The following is an 18,052-nucleotide window of genomic DNA, read 5'->3' on the forward strand; positions in this document are numbered from 1 at the left end:
ATACGGTCACAAAATGACTATTCTATGCGATTTGGGTCAACCAAATCGTGACGGGACCGCCCCTAACGGTGGGAAGCAAAAAGCAGCTGTATATGGGGCGTTCTTCTTTTAACTTTAGGAAGCGCTAGTCGTGGTCGTCGTCGGTGGCACCTCGCCGCCAAGATATAATAACCACCCCAGTGCTCCGGACGGAGAGGGGAAGGGGGGGAATGCTGAATAATTGGGCAATAGAGCCATGTGCTTTTGTCACCACAATAGTACTAAATTATTTGTTGGGCACCCCGCCTTCGCCTATTTGGTTTTAGCTATTTCAACAGAACAGAAGTTTGGAGGATACCAGAGATTTGCATCACCGTCACGAGCATTAGTGGGGGGCACCGACACAACCGTCTCGCGGCCACCCCCAAGTCTTAAGTCGCCCCGTAGTAGCAGTTACTAGAGTTTTTTGTTTTTTGTCAAAATAACACTCTTTTTAAAAAAAATATTTTCAATGTGTTTCGCTTTCAAATTTTATTCCCAAATTGATATTATTGTTGCCACCTAATTACACTGATTGTCACGTAGGATAACAAGAAAGGAAAACTTTAATCTAGTTTTCCAATAAAAACTAAAAATTTAAACTATTTTATTATAGAGGCACAGGAAAATTGCATAATTTTGATAATTTCCTTATAATTATTTAAAATAAAATTTACCATTATTGACCTTGCTATTATTACTCTCTGCAAATTTTTTTAAATGTATCAATCTTATTGCATACATTTTTTCAAAAATAAACTTGCAAAATACAAAAATTGCAATGAACATCATAAGCAATGACAAGAAAAAGTTACAAAAACTTCAAGGCTATCATATTTGTTTATGTTATGCTTTCTACTCCTTAAAAAGAACTTTTACAAAAAGTAATCAAACTATTGCAATTAAGATAATGCTAAAGTTTCTCGTAAGTAACACAAGCCATTAATTGATGTTGAATAAATGTGCAAAAAATACTTCAAGTATAGGAGATTATTTGATTATGTGATAGAGAGGCAATACAAATGAACATGCTTATATTGAGAATGAATTTATGTTGTTACGTAGTTTTCCTCTAAGACATTTTATAAAACACACGGTGTGAAAAATCATTTGTTAAAGCAATTAGCATTCAAAATTTTTTGAAGGCCATAGGAATGTTCCAAAAACTGCACAATAGAATAATCTTCATTTACCTTGAAATTATTAATTCGAGGAGAATATTTTCATCTACAGATACAATATCAGGAATGATAATGAAGTTTTAGATGTTAATATAAATATTGGCTTTTAACAATTACATTTGACAAGGAAAAATAACGAAAGGACACAAAATAATAAAGGAAAAAAAGTGAAAAGGTTCAAAGAGAGGATCTGGAAGATATTAGTTGGAAAAGAGAGATAGAATATGCTTATCTCTTTATCCTACCACACATGCAACCTATACGGAAAAAAAAATTTTATCAAAGTAATAAATTTTAAAATTAAATTATTTTGTATATGTTTTAAAAAAAGAGTTATTTTCGCAATAAACTCGTAGTTACTATGTATGTATATTTTACGCTCCCTCTCCACATTCCACTCCGACGTCTGGCGCGCAAGCAATCATCGAGAGAGAGAGCGCCAGCCAGAAAAGAAACGTAAAGCGAGCTGCAACATTGATCGGTAAATACTAGTAGTAGTAATGAAACTGGCGGTTAACCACCAAAAAACTGAGAGAATCACCACAGACAGAGAGATGGAGATGGAGGTGGAAACATCAAGTAAAAGAAGATCTTGGATGAAATAAACAAATGATCATCGCCACCAGTGACGAAAGTTACAAATAACAAAATGGAATGAATAATCACAACGTATGTAGTAGTGTTGCCCTCATCCACATATCCCTGATCAGCACCCCATTCCAAAACCATCAATTACCAACAAATTGTACTTACATACTTTATAGCAGGCGGAGAGTAGTAGTTGCAGCAGCAAATGAATCGAAAACTTCCGATGGCAAACCAGAGAAAAATATCTTTCATTCAGCTTGGAGTGGGGGAGGGGGGTGGGGGTGGGGTGACGGCGGCGGATGGCTTTCTTGATTTTGGGGAGGAATGGAGCAATACAATAGGCAAAAGCAAAATGCAGCAGCTGTAGTTTAGTTTCCATATACCGAACTCGTACTACTTACTAGTACTGGGTGGTTGTAAGTGGGACCCGGTCGAAATTCTTGGAGGAGGAACCGTAACGGATGGTTTGAGGAAGCCCCGCGTTGTCGGAAGAACCTACGAGCTTTCCCAGTTCAGACTTGACCTTGTAGAAGATGTGCCTCCAGCTGCCCTTGCTCTGCCTACCCAGGGCAGCACTTTCTGCCTCGTTCATCTCCAGATCTTTTGCGAAGGTGGGCTTCCTGGACAAGATCCACCCCCATCCCCACTCCCACCATTTCCTTATTATGGAATCCCCTCCTCCTCCTCCATACTGATGATGGTGATCTGCTGTCCCCATGGAGGACGTAGATTTGGATCGGCGAAATGCCCCGGCCCATGATGACGACCAGCGATAAGAGGAGGGGGAGGAGGAGGAGGAGATCATCATCATCATGGCGGACGACGACGGTTGTAGCTGCATCTGCATCTTGAGGGACAGGGAGGAGAGTCTCTTGCGAATGCCGCCTCCGCCACTCAATGGCCCACTTTCACTTTGTACTTCATTATTACTGCTGCTACTATTGCGGTTGTGCTTGGTATATTTAACGACGTTGGAGTCTGCGGGGCGGTGTGACAGAGGAAGGCCCTGCTGCCGCTGCTTGTTCTGTTGAAAGCTTTGAAATAGAGATCCCATGTCGATTCCCTCCTTAGCTACTCCTAACCTTAAGCTTTAGCTGCTGCTGTTGCCACCGACCAAAACTAAGATCTGGGTTTCGGCCCGGAAAGAACCTGGACAACTATTATAGCTACGCCACGGCAAAATCGAGTCTATTCTTGAAACACAACAAATAATGCAACGCAGAGAGAGAGAGAGAGAGAGAGAGCACAGGTACACAACACAACACGGCTCAAAAACAAGAGGATCGATCGATCGACAAAAAGGGCGGTGAGCTGTAGCAGTCACAGCGGTCATCCAGCCTGTTTTATTCGCGGTTTTTAGGATGTTAGATGCTGGCGTGGGTCACCCCTGACTTTAACTTTTCGTTCTTATTTTTGTTTTTTTTTTTATTTTTAAAAACACGCTAACACCGGCACTTCCCACTCCAAAAAAAACATTTTTTTTAATTATATTATACAGTTTATCCCCCCTAATTATGTGAACCTTGAAGGGCCAAGGTGAAAAAAGAGATGAATTTAAGGGAGTTTATTGGAATTAAACCTTCATTCTAACAGCTTTTTATTACGCCAAACAAGATGGACGCCCTCCATTATTTTTTGCTAATGAGAAATAGGGTGTTTAAAAAGTAACTAATCATTTTTTGAAAAAAATTATTTATTATAGCATGTTAGTTTAGTGCATGTGAAATTAAAAAATAGTTAAAAAATATGAGTAAATTTTATATATATTGACGATATATTATTACAATTGGATATATGACATATATGCAATATTTGAGTTTTAAATTCAAATTTGAATTATGTGTCATGTATCTAATGGTAAAAATGTATATGCTATCAATGTATAGAAGATTAATCTAAAAAATATATTTAAATAATGGTCTAAAAACGTTTTCAAGTAACGAAATGCCCAAACACTCTACAGTTAGAAATGAGTAAATATTCATATGCCAGTTTAAAATTCAGTAAAATTATACTACTACTAGTTAAAATTTAGAGAATTTATTTATTTATTTTTTTTTTAAAAAAAGGTTAACCCGTAAGTGTGTTTGGACAGGAGATTATTTGCTTAAATATATTTACTTACATCATCATTATAATTTTTAATAAAATTTTTTATCTTTTCAATTATCTTTTTTTATCTCGGTTATACCACGTCACAAAAAGTAAAAAGAAAGAGGAGAGTGAAGGTGGTAAGTCGGAAAGAAAGGATTAAGGATCTGCCGGTGCTGCTGTGACCACTGGGGGATTTGATTTGAGTGAAAATTACTACTCTGTCTTGAGAAATAAATTGGTGGACGACGGCAGACAATCGTCGATTCCATACATTCACGTCTCTGATGCCCGGACCCGTTATGCTGCTGGATATTTAGCAAATGGAGTACAGAAGAATCAAGGATCTGCAGGTTTGGGCATCCCCAACCAAAAGAATTAACTATAGAAACAAAACCCTAATTTCCATCGCCATTCACTCGATCGACATTTCTTTCGTTGCTTTCGGTTTCCCCAATTTTTGGTTGTCGATTCCTTTCTTGATTTATTTTTATTTTCTAGTCGATTAGTTCTTCGACCATCCAGCATTATCATTAGTCTGTCCTCGTTTTACTTGTGATTCAGCTTCTTCAACTTTCGGATTTTACCTCTCTTCTCTCCCAAATATGCTTCTTCTTATCATTTTTACTTCCTGATTGTTTATTCCTTCCTTCCGCTCGCGTAGTAACCGATTACTATAATTTTGCCATCAGGACAAAGCTGGAGAGGAAGTTCATTCTCACAACAATGATGAAGATATCGAGAGCTTGCGTGGTTCCAAATCCGATTCTATCTCTACTGGTCAAATTTCTTCCCCACTTCCTCCCTCCCTTTGTCCACAAGTTTCAATGCCTCGCACTCTCTTTTGTTTCGGCCTCTATTGTTTTCTTTTCTAATAATTCAATCAATAATTCCTCTATTGATTTAAACAGGCGCCGGCCAACTATCAAAGTGGAAACGCAAGTCAGTAGCTCGCCTGATCTTCTTGTTTTCTTTTCTTGTTGTTGAAGTCTTCCCATTTTCTCACTGATGATTATATTAGGTCAATTGTAACACTTGCGTTGACTGTCCTTACGAGTTCACAAGCTATACTCATTGTCTGGTCCAAAAGAGCTGGAAAGTACGAGTACAGTGTTACCACTGCCAATTTTCTGGTGAGGAAACCATAAGGCATCTGCTATCCTGTCACTAACCCATGAAAATAATTCAGCCTTTTTCGTGCTTGCCTTTTTTTTTTTTTTGGTATTCATTTCTTTTACCTTATGTGCTGGGAAAGAATTTCAGAATTCTACCTAAATTTCTTCCTTTTTTCTTTTCCAATTAGGTAGAGGCCTTAAAGTGTGCATTATCACTTGCAGCCTTGGCAAGAATCTGGAGAAATGAAGGTGTTACTGATGATAACAGGTTTCTTTTTCCCTGACTTCCTTTTGATGTACCATGTGTGGTAGATATACATCAGCATGTTCCTTTTCCTTCTGGAACTTGTAATTGCCCCATGCAAAACTGAGCAGCTTGGCTTGGAGGGATCAAATAACAACCACATAAGTGAATGTGCAAGTTTATAAGTTTTTTATACCCTAAACTTGGCTTTTGGGGAATAGCAATTATGGAAGGGTTAAATCTCTTAAAATTTCTGTTTCTGCACTGTTAAATGATCTTCTGAATGCAAGTCTCGTGACTTTCCATCTAGAGAAAAATTCAGTAATCAAAACTTTTTGACTTTTATTTTTATAAATAGTTTAGAAATTCCTATCAAGTGCACAGGTTTACTGGCTTCCTTCTGTATGAGTCTTATGTAAGTGAATTCCTTTGTTTGTTTGTTTTTTTTTCATTTTTTCTAAATTAAATATACCACATCTTGTTGTTGTGTTTGAACTTTGTTAATCTTATGCTGTTTGTTCTGATTTACATTTGTAATTTAATGAATACATTGTTTGTCTGTCATCATCGTGTTTACTCTTCCGCGATTAGGTTGAGTACAACACTGGATGAAGTTAGTGTTTACCCTATTCCTGCTGCTCTTTACCTCATCAAGAATTTATTACAGGCAGGTTTCAATAATTTTTTCTTATAGGTTTGGCTTTGTAGCTCTTGGATGTTCTTTTGCTTAAACATGAATCTGTCTTGCAGTATTACATCTTTGCATATGTTGATGCTCCGGGATATCAGATATTGAAGAATTTTAACATTATCAGCACCGGTGTATTGTATCGAATTATTCTGAAGAAAAAGTAAGTCCTTCCATCACTTTGGAGATAGAAAGTGTTGAAAGTTTTCATGGGGAAAGTATGGATAGCAATACCTCAGGAGACTGAAAAGCGTCATCTTTTGGTTTGTCCATGTGATTGTTTTTTCTACCATGGACATATTAGCTGGACTTATGAATATCTGTGTTGCAATGAAGAAACTCGGCAAACGTGTTCTGGAACAAGTTAAGATTATCCTAAACCTAAATTTGTACAGGTTGTTGCTGAGAACATGAAAATGCATTATTTTTTTATTTCTTTTTTCCCCCTTCTATTGACATATCTGGGGACCTTGTGAATATTGATGGGGGAAATGGAAAAACCTTAGCAAATGAGTTCTGGAACAAAGTTCACAAGATATTTTGTTGACCTCTTAATGATGTCTTCTATGCATGTCTCTGGTGATTTAACTTCTTTTTATTAGGGAGTAGTTGAACCAGAGTTCTTCTTTTTTCCTTTTTCCTTTTGTCACATAAGTTATTCAATTTGACCGGATTCTGGGATTTCTTTAATCAGTAATCTTCATTGATTTATTCAGGCTAAGTGAGACTCAGTGGGCTGCTTTTGTCTTATTGTGTGCTGGGTGCACAACTGCACAACTTAATCCTAGGTAAGTGCCAATAGCCAGTAGGAAGAGATAAATGTCTTTTGCTTTCTCATTTTGCTCTACTACTGTTCTCCTTCTTCTGTTTTGGAGTAAATCGAATTTTTCTTATTTATTTGCAGTCTCCTTAGAGTATGACCTTGTTTGTGCAGCTCTGACCATGTTCTTCAAACTCCCTTTCAAGGTTGGCTCATGGCCATTGTAAGTTGCTGTTATTGAACACCAGGATTCAACTAAAGGATGAAAAGCTTACTAAAATTTTCATGCTTTGTAATGTGACCATGAATGGCTCTTTTCAGGTTATGGCTCTTCTTAGTGGTTTTGCTGGAGTGTACACAGAGGTAGTGTTGCTGGCATTTTTTTTGGGGGGGGTGCTAAATGGTTCTTTCAAACTGTACTTTTGCTTATTTGAAACAGTTTATCATTTGCATGAGGGGATTGATTCTAGTAAATGATCAATTTCTGAAGATTTCTAAGTGCCTGGCAAGAATAATCAAAACCAAAACAAGGGAGTGGAGTTTACCTTACTTATAAGTTTGAATTTCTTGCAGTCTATCATTAAAAAACGACCTTCAAGGAACATCAATGTGCAGAACTTCTGGTTGTATGTCTTTGGAATGGTCTTCAATGCTATTGCAATACTGGTTCAAGATTTTGATGCAGTGGCTAACAAGTATTGTCCTTTGTTCTGCATTTCTCATCTTTTACCTTGATGTTCACTTAGTGAATGCCTGATGAGTAGATATGGTATTATTTATGTAACTTGGAAGCATAATCATATTGAAAAAGAGCATCCTCATCATTGAAAATAGATGGCTCTTCTCTTGTTTGGATATTTGGAATTCATAAGTTTTCCTTCAGAAGAAAAAAATTGTCCATTTTTTGTTTAGTGGAAATGGTGCATCTCAAAAAGTAAGGGCTTTTGTTTTTTATAATGTAAAAGTAAGAAGTGGTTTTAATATGTAATAATCACTGGATATTTGACTTTTGAGGACATTGTACATAAATGTCTTTTATAATTACATTAATAATTCGTGTTTCTCCTTGTGCCTCTTTTACAGGGGATTCTTTCATGGATATTCATTAATTACAGTTCTCATGATTCTCAACCATGCACTCAGGTATCTCACATTGCTCTAAACTTTCTCTGGACTTTATTGATGTATGTTGTTGTTGTGTATGATGTAAACAATTAGGGAGTGTAGGATGAAATAGTAGTTTAGAAAATAGAGGTTTTTGTTGGCTGAACTTTTTCTGCATTTTAATGGGTTATGTTTGTTTTGGTAACCGAATCGCTTGTCAGCTAAAAGTAATTGCTTGCTTAGATGTGTCTGCATAGGCTTGAATAGGTGGGCATCTGATTCTGGAAAAGGAAACTAATGTCATCGTAGACTTTAACATAACCATAAACTTTTGGCATTCTGTTTCTGTTTTTAGTTTTTGATCAGAAGCAATGATTTACTTTGTCTTGGCCTTCTATATTTGTTACCTAGGATTTGTTTTCTTCGTCAATGTATAATAATGTTTTGTAATCCTCTTCTTCTACAAGTCAAACTAAGAATAGTGCTTAAGCCTGTTGTTCTTGAGCATTTAATGGACAAGTTGGGGGCACGGAGTGTAAGATTGAAAATTGTTTGTTGTGGACAATGATGGCTGCTTATTAAATTCACCAAGTTTTTATATGACCTGATTCAGTTCATGAATTTTGAAGCAGGTCATTTTCAATGTTCAGAAGTTCATCTTCTTCTGTTTTTATTTATAATTAACTTCTGCTATATTTAATTGTTTGATTACGTATGTGTACCATTCACTAATTGACTATTTACCATGTAGTGGAATTGCTGTGTCAATGGTCATGAAATATGCGGACAACATCGTGAAGGTAGATAACTGAATTGCACAATATATTTTTCTTGGAAATTGCATATGAGTATGTTTGCCAAGGATGTGCTTTTATATGAATTATGTTGGAGGTAATTTGCTGAGACGAAAATCTTGGTTGAAGAATGAAACACAGTTATGTCTGCATTAGGGGAAACATAAATTTGTGATGGGTGTTTACCAGAATATGCTTTGTTTTCCTGCGAAGTCAAGTTCTTTCTGGTGCTTGACAATAAACATTTGGAATGGAGATTTTGAGAATAAATTTCATCTCAATTGAGTCAGTTGTCTAAGATCAGGATGAGTATTTATGCATGACCTGCAGAAATCTTGTTTCGTTCTGTCATTTAAAAGCATACCCAGTCTTTTAATTGATGGAAAAACTACAGCCTATAGAGGAAAATGTTAACGTAACAAGGCCATTTGTATTGCTTAGTATGCCTGTGTGTTAATAGTAATGTGTCTATCCGATCAATCATGGAAGCTTTACACTGGAAAGTCTCGAGTTCTTCTAGGAAGGGCATTTCCCATACTGCTTGGCATCAGGATCATTAGTCTGTTTGATGCTGCTGCTGGCCAAGTCTTGAAAGTTTACAAGCGGACTGTTTAAACATATTTCAAATCATACCTAGCCTCTATCTACATTGAATATATTTGATTTCCGTTTTATGATTTCTGACATATCTTTGGCAGGTTTATGCTACTTCAGTTGCAATGCTGCTAACAGCAATTGTGTCTGTATTTTTATTTGGATTTCATCTCTCCCTTGCATTCTTTCTTGGTTCCATGTAAGATCCTGATTCAACCTATGCAATTCACTTGCATTTCATCTCTAGATTCTGATTCAACTTGTGCAATTCACTTGCATTGCGAGCATTACTAATGAATTTCCTGTGCTTGCAGTGTTGTTTCTGTCTCAATATATTTGCATTCTGTTGGGAAGGTCCAGCGGCAGCAATGATTTTCACCTTCTTGGTCTATCATTTTGAGCTCTTGTTTAGGAGCTAACGCATTTTTTTTTTTTAAGTTATTTAGTTACCAATCAGATAGCATCCATCGAACTTCAATTTTGGTTTTGCATTTTTGTTTAGATTTGTATTTTGATGCTTTTATCATTTACTGAAATCGTTTTGGAGAGGCCTCCATCCGCTACTTTGTGCTTGATTGGTACGAGTTGCAAGCATTTGATCGTGTTACCCTTTGTCCTTGAAGAATTGGGTGCGCGGAACTCAGGAGCCAAATTAGATGGCAGTTGAAAAATATATTCCAACAGGAAAGCCTGTGAATGTTTTTAAGCTTGGGTTAGTAGTATTTATATCCTTGAGCGCAAGCAACTCGCAATTCATGAAGGCCGTATTGAGCAACCCACAATTTGCAAAATATAAAAACAACCCATTCTGTTATCATGCTTGCACGACCATGGCCACATTTGCAGGCACGAAACTGCTTGCATCTAAAGTACGAAATCTCGTCCTACCATATTTAGGAGTACACTATCGGGAAGCACTCTAGGGCTTATATATTTCTTTTCCTTGACTCTTGTTTTTGTGTTTTTTTTGGGGTAGGAAAGGGAGAGAAGGGGGAAGTAATATGATCATCTGTGCATGTTTGTGAACCAAAATAATATGGAACTACACGGACAAGAATATGTTATTAACCTAAAACTTCATTGTACTTGAAAACACAGTCATACAGCCTTCCCCCAAGGAACTGAGCAACTTCAGGGTGCTTCACCTGAAAAGTGAAATTGTAAACAATATTAGCGTCTATATCATACAAAGAAAAAAAAAAAAAAAAGCTCACTCTCCTTTTTCTTTCACCTAGGTGCTCATGAATGGAGTTATTTACCATTCCAATCTTGAGGGAGTCACATTTAAACTGAGCATAAAGGTTGGTCTCAATTCCACGGCCCTGAAAGAAAAATAAAATATCAAAAGAGCAAGAAAACCAGAAACCAAACACAAGCCAACACCCACAGAGCTGCTAAAGAAAACAAGTCAACTTGAAGCAAAATTATTTGTTTTTAGGTGTGTTGAGATCATGTCAAACTGCCAAACTCAAGCAGAATCAAAGAAGGTTATGCAACACAGCGACAAAGGGAATCTTAGAATTTAATTAGCAGCTTCCCATGATATTCCTTTCTTAATCATTTTTGCCATCCTAAAGACATAAATAATCGAACTAATAGCTGACGTAACATTTGCACTTTGCAATGGACATCTAGGGTACAAACCTTGATTGGAGGTAAAAGTATTCAGCATTTTTCCTGACCCCAAACATGGAAAACCACATTCCAAGCATAAGTAAACTTTATTTTGACGCTTTTCTTCTTCTAATGGAGCATGACTCACAGACTCAGTGGGTATTATTCATTTTCCTAAAATCAAAAATTCACATACATCCAAGTGTACCAACTTTCATAACTCCCATGTTGACTTGCTCTCATCAATATCTTTTTGAATATAAAACACAGAGATCACCTTATTACTAGTCAAATTCTTGTAACTACTTTTTTTTCTTTTATCATCACATATTAATAATTTCGTACACCAATTTACTTGCAATACATAATTTGAAAACACACTCAAGTTTACGAAAGTGAACTTTTTAATATAACACATTTTGTGCAAAGGTAAGCTATTAAAACAAACAATCATGTCTCTTGAATTTGCAAATATTAGCCATAAAAATGTATGCAGCTATTGTAAAAGCAACCAATTTTCTTAAATAAGCTTACACTGAACATGAGCATTTCTGTCAGATTTGTTAAATATCTGATTAATCCAGTCTTCTTCTCATATTTATATACATGTAGACAAATATGCACATAGTCAAGCAACATCAAAGTTCACCAAAATGTAGAAGAGAACGGAACTGCAATAAAAGCTTACCCAGAACAATCTGAGCAAACATTCCAACTTAAGAGTATCTTTCAAAGGAATTAACCACGGAAGGAAATCAACAGATATTGGACCCATCATGTTTTTCATATAATTTTTGTTTAAAGGACGTTACTGTAACAGCCAGCACATACCATTCCTTCCAAAATAACTAGTTCGGCATCACTCGCCAAATATGCAAGCTCTTGTGATATTCTTGTGAGATCAATTACCTGCCATGATATAAAATCCTAGTTCAACAATAAAGAGGAATCTGATTCGAGCAACATGTCAAGCAAACAAATGTCACTAAAAATTATGAAGTGTATCAAACATTAAAACATTCGCTTCTTACCGGTAAATCATTACCAGAATTAGCAATAAAAAGATTTGAGGTATCTACTCCTGCAAGCTTCCCTTGATTATCCTTCAACTGTTAAAGAACAATTCAATTTGCCAGCATCAGATTGAAGATTGGTAGGAGCATAATGTTAGAAACATGAAATATTTAACCACCTTTGATACAATGTCAATTAGCTCAGGGTATGTCACATCGTTTATAGAAGGTAAGTCATTAGCTGCCAAAACAACCTGCAAGGACGGATAATAATGCTTCAAATTGAGAGATTTATAGCTCCTCTCACACAAACAAGTAAAATATCTATAACTAACAAACCACAATATGTACCACCGTAGAACATAATAATAGTGCCATGCGGGACCTCCTTATAGAAGTTTAAGAGGTGACTGCATGCAGCCTCCTAACAACTAAACGATGGAGATTAAGTGATAAATATTGCTTCACGAATAGAGGAGTCAAGGTTGGTCAGTCTTCTTATCATCATCAGCGGAAGTTTTGTATTTGAATGACAATACAGGATCAACTTACACTAGATGGAAGTAGACTTACATTATTTTAGAATGTTTTATAGCTATCAACATATTCGGAGTCCACAATTGGATCATATTATTTCCAAACTCATTCTAATACAGTATGTACAATGTCATAAAATAACCATAATTTAGCCCCTAAATTACCAGTCAAAGGTGTCAATAGTTAAATATATATGTTTTTAAGCTCCAATATCCTTGAATGTCCCATGCTTTTTTTGTGATTCTCAGATAATTAAATTCCTTGTAATCAAGGAGGCTAGGAAGTATCACATATTCAATGTCTTAGGGTGTCGTGTAAATTTCACACGTTTAAATTCTTTTACACAGTCTTTTGTTTAGCAGAGACAAAGTCTGTAGCCACTGGAGGAACATGATTGACATTCAACACTACTATTTTGCAAACCTGTTAGATGCCCAATAAAAGAGGATTGCAGCAAAGGACATGTTAAACCAAAACTTCATGTGAAAGTCAAGGCTGGCAATGCAATACTACCAGAGGGTCCAGAGCAATTATCTTCCTGCCAGAGCCATTTTGCACAAACTGCCTAGACTGCCTTACAAAAAATTAAATAGTTATGGCCCCACTACACTCTCTCCCCTATTCCTCCTCCCCTCCACAAACCCACCAGTTGCCAGGACTTCCACCACTGACGGGACATGATTAACACTACTATTTTGCAAACCTGTTTGAAGCCCAATAAAAGAGGATTGCAGCAGAGGACATGTCAAACGGAAAGTTAATGTGAAACTCAGGGCTGGCGATGAGATACTAGCAGAAGGTCTAGAGCAATTATTTTCCTGCCAGAGCCATTTTGCACAAACAGCCTAGACTGCCTTACGAAAAATTAAATAGTTATGGCCCCACTACCTCTCTCTCTCTCCCCTACTCCTTCCCCCCTCCCCAAACCCACCACTCTCTGGGACTTCCACTGTTCCCTTCCCTTTTCTTTTCGCCAGTCTCCATCTCTCTCTTTTTGCTGTCTCGCCTCCAATCCCCCAAGTCTCTACACTTACCTTCCCCTCCCAACTTCATCTCTTTCCCTAACCCCTCCACCTTGGCCCCTTCTGCTAAAGTTGCTCCTTTCTCCAATAGCTTCACTCCCCCCCACCCCCTTTACCATTGCTACTACCTATCCCCCATGGTCCCCTTTTCACAGATGCATTAACCTCACCACCATGCACTTCAGAACAAACCCCCAACTTAGCTTTCCCCCAAATTATCATGGAGGATTCTTGATGTTTGAAATTGTCTATTAAGGTCCATTGAAATTTAACTGCTTTCATGTCCTCAGCTGCTTATTGGCTTCATCTTCATTCTATTGTTTACAAGTCAATAATATTGTTAAAGAAATCTTATTATAATTAGTTTACAATAACAAAATGTTTTCATTTACTATTTCCCTGTATGATGTCTTGCGATGGTGCTGTAGTTTTGGTTATCAACATTCATCATAGCTTCAATATTAACCCTGTTGGAAATCTTATGTTGGTGGTTTATCAATATTCAGTGGCTGAGAGACATGAGAGAAAGTGGCAGTGAAGTAAGAAAGAGAGGCAGAAAGCAGAGCGGGAATTATGGTGGACCTAAAAATAAAGGTGTAAACTTTTTTCAGGGTAATTTGTGCATTAGAAAAACTGCTTTGGCTGGAATACAATTGCTCTGAAGGTACTTCCAGCTGAATCTGAAACACAATGATGACTGTGATTTTAGCCAAAGACACCATTGCTTAACAATTGTGACTAAAGGTCACAAATATCAAAGAGGCAACAACTAAGACATTTATGGTCTACAGCTATAAAGAAGTGGGAAACTGCATGTGACTATATTAGAAGGATTGAAGTTGGAAAAGGTCACGCTCTTATCACATGCCTCTAACCACATAGCTGGAAAGAAGATTTAATAGGGGGAAAAAACACCAAGGTTATAAGTATTGTTGGGCTAATAGGTGACAAACCACAAATAACTAAATAGTGTATGTGATAAAAGTAGAAAAGAGTATATAAAAGATCATTGTATTGCTTACATATTAAAATAGGGAAACAAAGGTAGCAAAAGAAAAACCAAAAGAAATCCAATAAAAATTTGTTAAACACACCTAAAACAACAAAAAAAATTGAACGAAGTATCTAGGAAGAGCATCTGGCTTAATAGGCGACAAGGACTGTGATAGAGCAAAGTCCAATAGAATTCAGGAAACACCAAGCATGAGGCAAGGGCTCCTTAAGTGCACTTTTTAAATGTTGACAAGCGACAAATGATATGTGATTTATCCACAGCAGAATATATAAGACTATAAGACTATAAAGGTCAAACGTTCTGAAACTCTGATGAAACAATCAACTGTATAAATTTTTTAAAAATTTTCATTACTCATGAAGAATATGGAAAGTCACAAACTAGTACTTGCACAGAGCTCCAAGAAGATTCTTATAATTCAGTTAAAACAGAGCCCAAGAGACATATGGAGACCGAAAAATAACTCCCAGAAGACCAATTTATTGTTGATCTCAATCCTTAGACAGCATGAACAGTTCCATAATGCAGATTCTCATTGGAAAAATGGTCTAGATTTTCTAACTTATTTAATATTCAGTACAAAGGCAGACACAAAACCCCTAAATCTGGATCCAAAGGGCCTGATCTTTGCAGTGGCAAGTTGCTAATTTAGAAGAACTCTTCAATTTTCTCTTCAAAATGTTTACAAGTTCATATACGATATCCAGAGTCAAATTTCAGAACTGGAAAAAAACAGCATTGTACAAAGTAACATAATCATCACTGAGTAGCAACTTTATTCAAATTAAAAGCCAATTAGTGTCTCATTCACCTAAGTAATAGAATCTCCGGCAGACATAAGAAACTTCAAGAAATTGAGAAGATAGGATCTTAAAAGAAACCTGTGTCCCACAACGCAGTAACTCCCTTGCAAATGGCAATATCCCTAAAACTATATCTGCACCAGAATTGTCCACAAAGATCACAGCCTGCACTACGGACAAAAGATTAGTGCAGGCACACCATAATTAGCAAGACAAAAGAAAACCCATGAGTGGGGAAGAAGGAATCTCCACCATTTCAAAGTGCTCACTTTTTTCCAAGGTTTCTTGCTCCACTTTGCAATGAAAGCATCCAAATCATCAATAACCCAAGGTCGGGGGACCAGGTTTTGACAACTAGCCAGAAAAGACATACCATCCTTTGAGAACAACTCTGCAAGCTTCAAGAGTAAAAATTGTCAATCAACGGTTGCTGAATTTTGAAACTAAAATCTATTTCCCTTTTTTTTTTCATGTTCCTCTTAAGTTGAACTTACACATGCATAAGTCTATGGTTTTCAAGTTACAAACTCAAGAAGCACTTAATTCAGATGTACATCCAAGGGGTCTTATTACTTATGAAAGCATGGAGACTGACAGTCAACATCAACAATTATCGTACATATGCTCACTCCTTCAGATATTGTTCATACGAGAAGAAAGTCTCATAAAAACCTCAAAGTTTATATGAATTTATTGCCTAAAAGCACAATCTACCTGTGCGGAGCCAAGATCAAAGATATTTCCTGCAAATATTCCTCTAACCAAATTTTCCATTCGCTTGCATTCATCCTCGATGGCATCACTAAGATGAACAACATCTTCAAACAAGGATATTGCCTTGGCATTTTCTTCATCCTAAAATGGAAATGAATGCTTAGCAGAGTGCACTATGTTGGTTTAGAAGATAACCCAACTTTTTGAACAGGATAATAAGCAGACACGGGAGTGCGATAACTCCCATGAATGACGCAAGGAGAGGCCTTCAATGAATGGAAAACCTCGTTCTCACCTTAACCTTCTTAAAGATATCTCTGAACCCCAGTTCTCGGAGGACCTGCTCACGAAGCTGACAAAGAAGCTACAAAAGAATCAAAAGGAAACGTGAGAAATTCACAGCTTTTTGTATCAGTTAAACATTCTGTGTTGCATCAGAAGTGCATATGTAGGTTAAATGTGAAGAAATAGTCAAGACGGGTTGACATTACTACGCAATCAGGTGGTCCCCCATGACTTTCAGGATCTTTCTTCAAATCCTCCAGTATCTCCGCATACCTTGAGGGTGAGAGGAGGAGGGGGGAAATGAGCCGTCAGTAAAATTGGTGTGCAAAATAAGAACTTGAAACAGCACTTTTCAAGCAATTAGACTATGGCTATTAATACAGCAAACAAATGTGCAACACTCTTGAAAAGGGAAAAGTAAATCACAGAGAACGCAGGTGGAGAAGAAGACAAATTTAATGAAAATAATGATGATGATTATAAAGGGTACCTTTGAGCAAACTTCTCAGCCCTTGCAGGAGCATCTAATACTGTATCATCGCTCTCTGCCCGTCTCCTATATTTAGTATATCAGTATTATTCAGAAAAAAAATGCATGGATGATTTTTCAACCAAATCCCCCTCCCCATCAACCAATAAACCCCCCCCCCCCCCCCCCAAAAAAAGGAAAAGGAAAAATGGACACCGGAATCCAAATATGATGGTGATGGTGATGGTGGTGGTGGTGGTGGTGATGATAATTGAATGGGCAATTAGGGGTACTTCACTCCTAACAAAGAAGTACTGTCAAATAATGCGGTGAGTTGAGGGTTAGGAGAGGTGTAGGTGCTGCTGAATTGCTGATAAAATCTCTAGTGAAAAGGTAAAAGATTATAAGAGTAACTAAAGAAACCCAGTACCGGAAAGAAGAAATGGAGTTGAGGAAAAGGTCGATCCAGGAGAGCTCAGTCGGGGTGGGCTTCTTGGGATTGTCGGAGGGGAATCTGTAAGGTATGGTGCAAGCCCTGTAATTGGACTCGATCGGCATCGTCAGCAATGGAAATGCCACTAATTCTCCGGCGCTCTCCATGTCGCCGCCAACACTTAATCCTCCCTCCCCTTCTTTCCACCTGTCAGACAATGAGGTAGGTAACTGGGCTAAATGTAAATGGTTGATTACTTCCTTGGATCTATCCTACAGCTGCAGCAAACCACGACACGTCACTTTCTCGTCGGTAATCTTGAGAGCTGATGCACCACCACACTCGCACCACTCCAATACTGCTGCGAACTACCGGTGACCAGCTTCTTGGAGGATTCCCCAAACATTAAAATTAAGGGTAAATCTTTTATTTTTATAATCAGTGTGTAAATTAGCCGGCATATATAAAATTTGATGTTTAAATTCAAATGAATAATGCATGACACATATATATGTATACATATATATAATTTGATATTTAATTTAAATTCAGATCATATGGCATTCATCCAACCCCTATGACAATATAGAAAAGATTAATTTTAAAATTAAATGTAATGTAGTGCGTGCATGTGTGTGTGTCTATATATTAAATGCAATATATTACACCATCCGTTCTTTATTAGATGTCCTAATCCATTGTTTCTTTTTATCTGTCATTTTATGATATCAAGAAAGCATTTATGAACTTTTTTCCAAATTTATCCTTGCTTACCCTTTCAACTTTCTTGAATTGGAACTCTAAATAATTAAATGCAGTATTTGTAGTATTAACAATAGAAGTAGTTGAAGAGATGAAGAATTAAATTGAGATGGGTCTATTAATTAGGTATAGTTGAAGAGAGATAAAGGGTAATTTTGAGAAGTAAAGTAAAACTTTTGTTGACTTTTAGAAAATAACTAACTTTCTT

The 18,052-nt window shown here is 36.9% G+C and overlaps 2 protein-coding genes across 2 annotated transcripts; one reads left to right on the plus strand and one right to left on the minus strand.

The window, feature by feature from the left end:
• The first annotated feature begins 3,986 nt into the window (after positions 1-3,986).
• LOC113708514 (CMP-sialic acid transporter 2-like) lies at positions 3,987-9,784 on the plus strand. Its single transcript, XM_027230977.2, has 15 exons — positions 3,987-4,231; positions 4,571-4,658; positions 4,790-4,820; positions 4,900-5,011; positions 5,182-5,261; positions 5,829-5,904; positions 5,988-6,088; positions 6,642-6,713; positions 6,860-6,908; positions 7,007-7,048; positions 7,259-7,380; positions 7,769-7,828; positions 8,541-8,589; positions 9,282-9,376; positions 9,492-9,784. Exons 1-15 carry the CDS (start codon positions 4,202-4,204, stop codon positions 9,547-9,549), a joined length of 1,065 nt encoding a protein of 354 aa, XP_027086778.1. The 5' UTR covers positions 3,987-4,201; the 3' UTR covers positions 9,550-9,784.
• Positions 9,785-9,944: 160 nt separating this feature from the next.
• LOC113708515 (damage-control phosphatase At2g17340-like) lies at positions 9,945-17,442 on the minus strand. Its single transcript, XM_027230978.2, has 12 exons — positions 17,080-17,442; positions 16,671-16,736; positions 16,387-16,453; positions 16,191-16,259; positions 15,896-16,036; positions 15,451-15,579; positions 15,260-15,346; positions 11,984-12,058; positions 11,823-11,900; positions 11,623-11,700; positions 10,437-10,499; positions 9,945-10,322 (listed from the first exon to the last, which is right to left on the minus strand). The coding sequence occupies exons 1-12, from the start codon at positions 17,247-17,249 to the stop codon at positions 10,242-10,244; spliced, it is 1,104 nt and encodes a 367-aa protein (XP_027086779.1). The 5' UTR covers positions 17,250-17,442; the 3' UTR covers positions 9,945-10,241.
• Between the last annotated feature and the right edge of the window lie 610 nt (positions 17,443-18,052).

This window comes from Coffea arabica, chromosome 9c (genome assembly GCF_036785885.1).
Source record: "Coffea arabica cultivar ET-39 chromosome 9c, Coffea Arabica ET-39 HiFi, whole genome shotgun sequence".
NCBI classification, from domain to species: domain Eukaryota; kingdom Viridiplantae; phylum Streptophyta; class Magnoliopsida; order Gentianales; family Rubiaceae; genus Coffea; species Coffea arabica.

Coding starts and splice junctions, on each gene's coding strand:
- LOC113708514 (XM_027230977.2), top strand. CDS start 4,202: ATGGAGTACAGAAGAATCAAGGATCTGCAG. Junction 4,821..4,899: donor CTATCAAAGTGGAAACGCAA/GTCAGTAGCTCG, acceptor TGATTATATTAG/GTCAATTGTAACACTTGCGT. Junction 7,049..7,258: donor TTGCTGGAGTGTACACAGAG/GTAGTGTTGCTG, acceptor AATTTCTTGCAG/TCTATCATTAAAAAACGACC.
- LOC113708515 (XM_027230978.2), bottom strand. CDS start 17,249: ATGGAGAGCGCCGGAGAATTAGTGGCATTTCCATTGCTGACGATGCCG. Junction 15,347..15,450: donor GCAAGAAACCTTGGAAAAAA/GTGAGCACTTTG, acceptor TCCGTAGTGCAG/GCTGTGATCTTTGTGGACAA. Junction 11,701..11,822: donor ATTCTGGTAATGATTTACCG/GTAAGAAGCGAA, acceptor ATATCATGGCAG/GTAATTGATCTCACAAGAAT.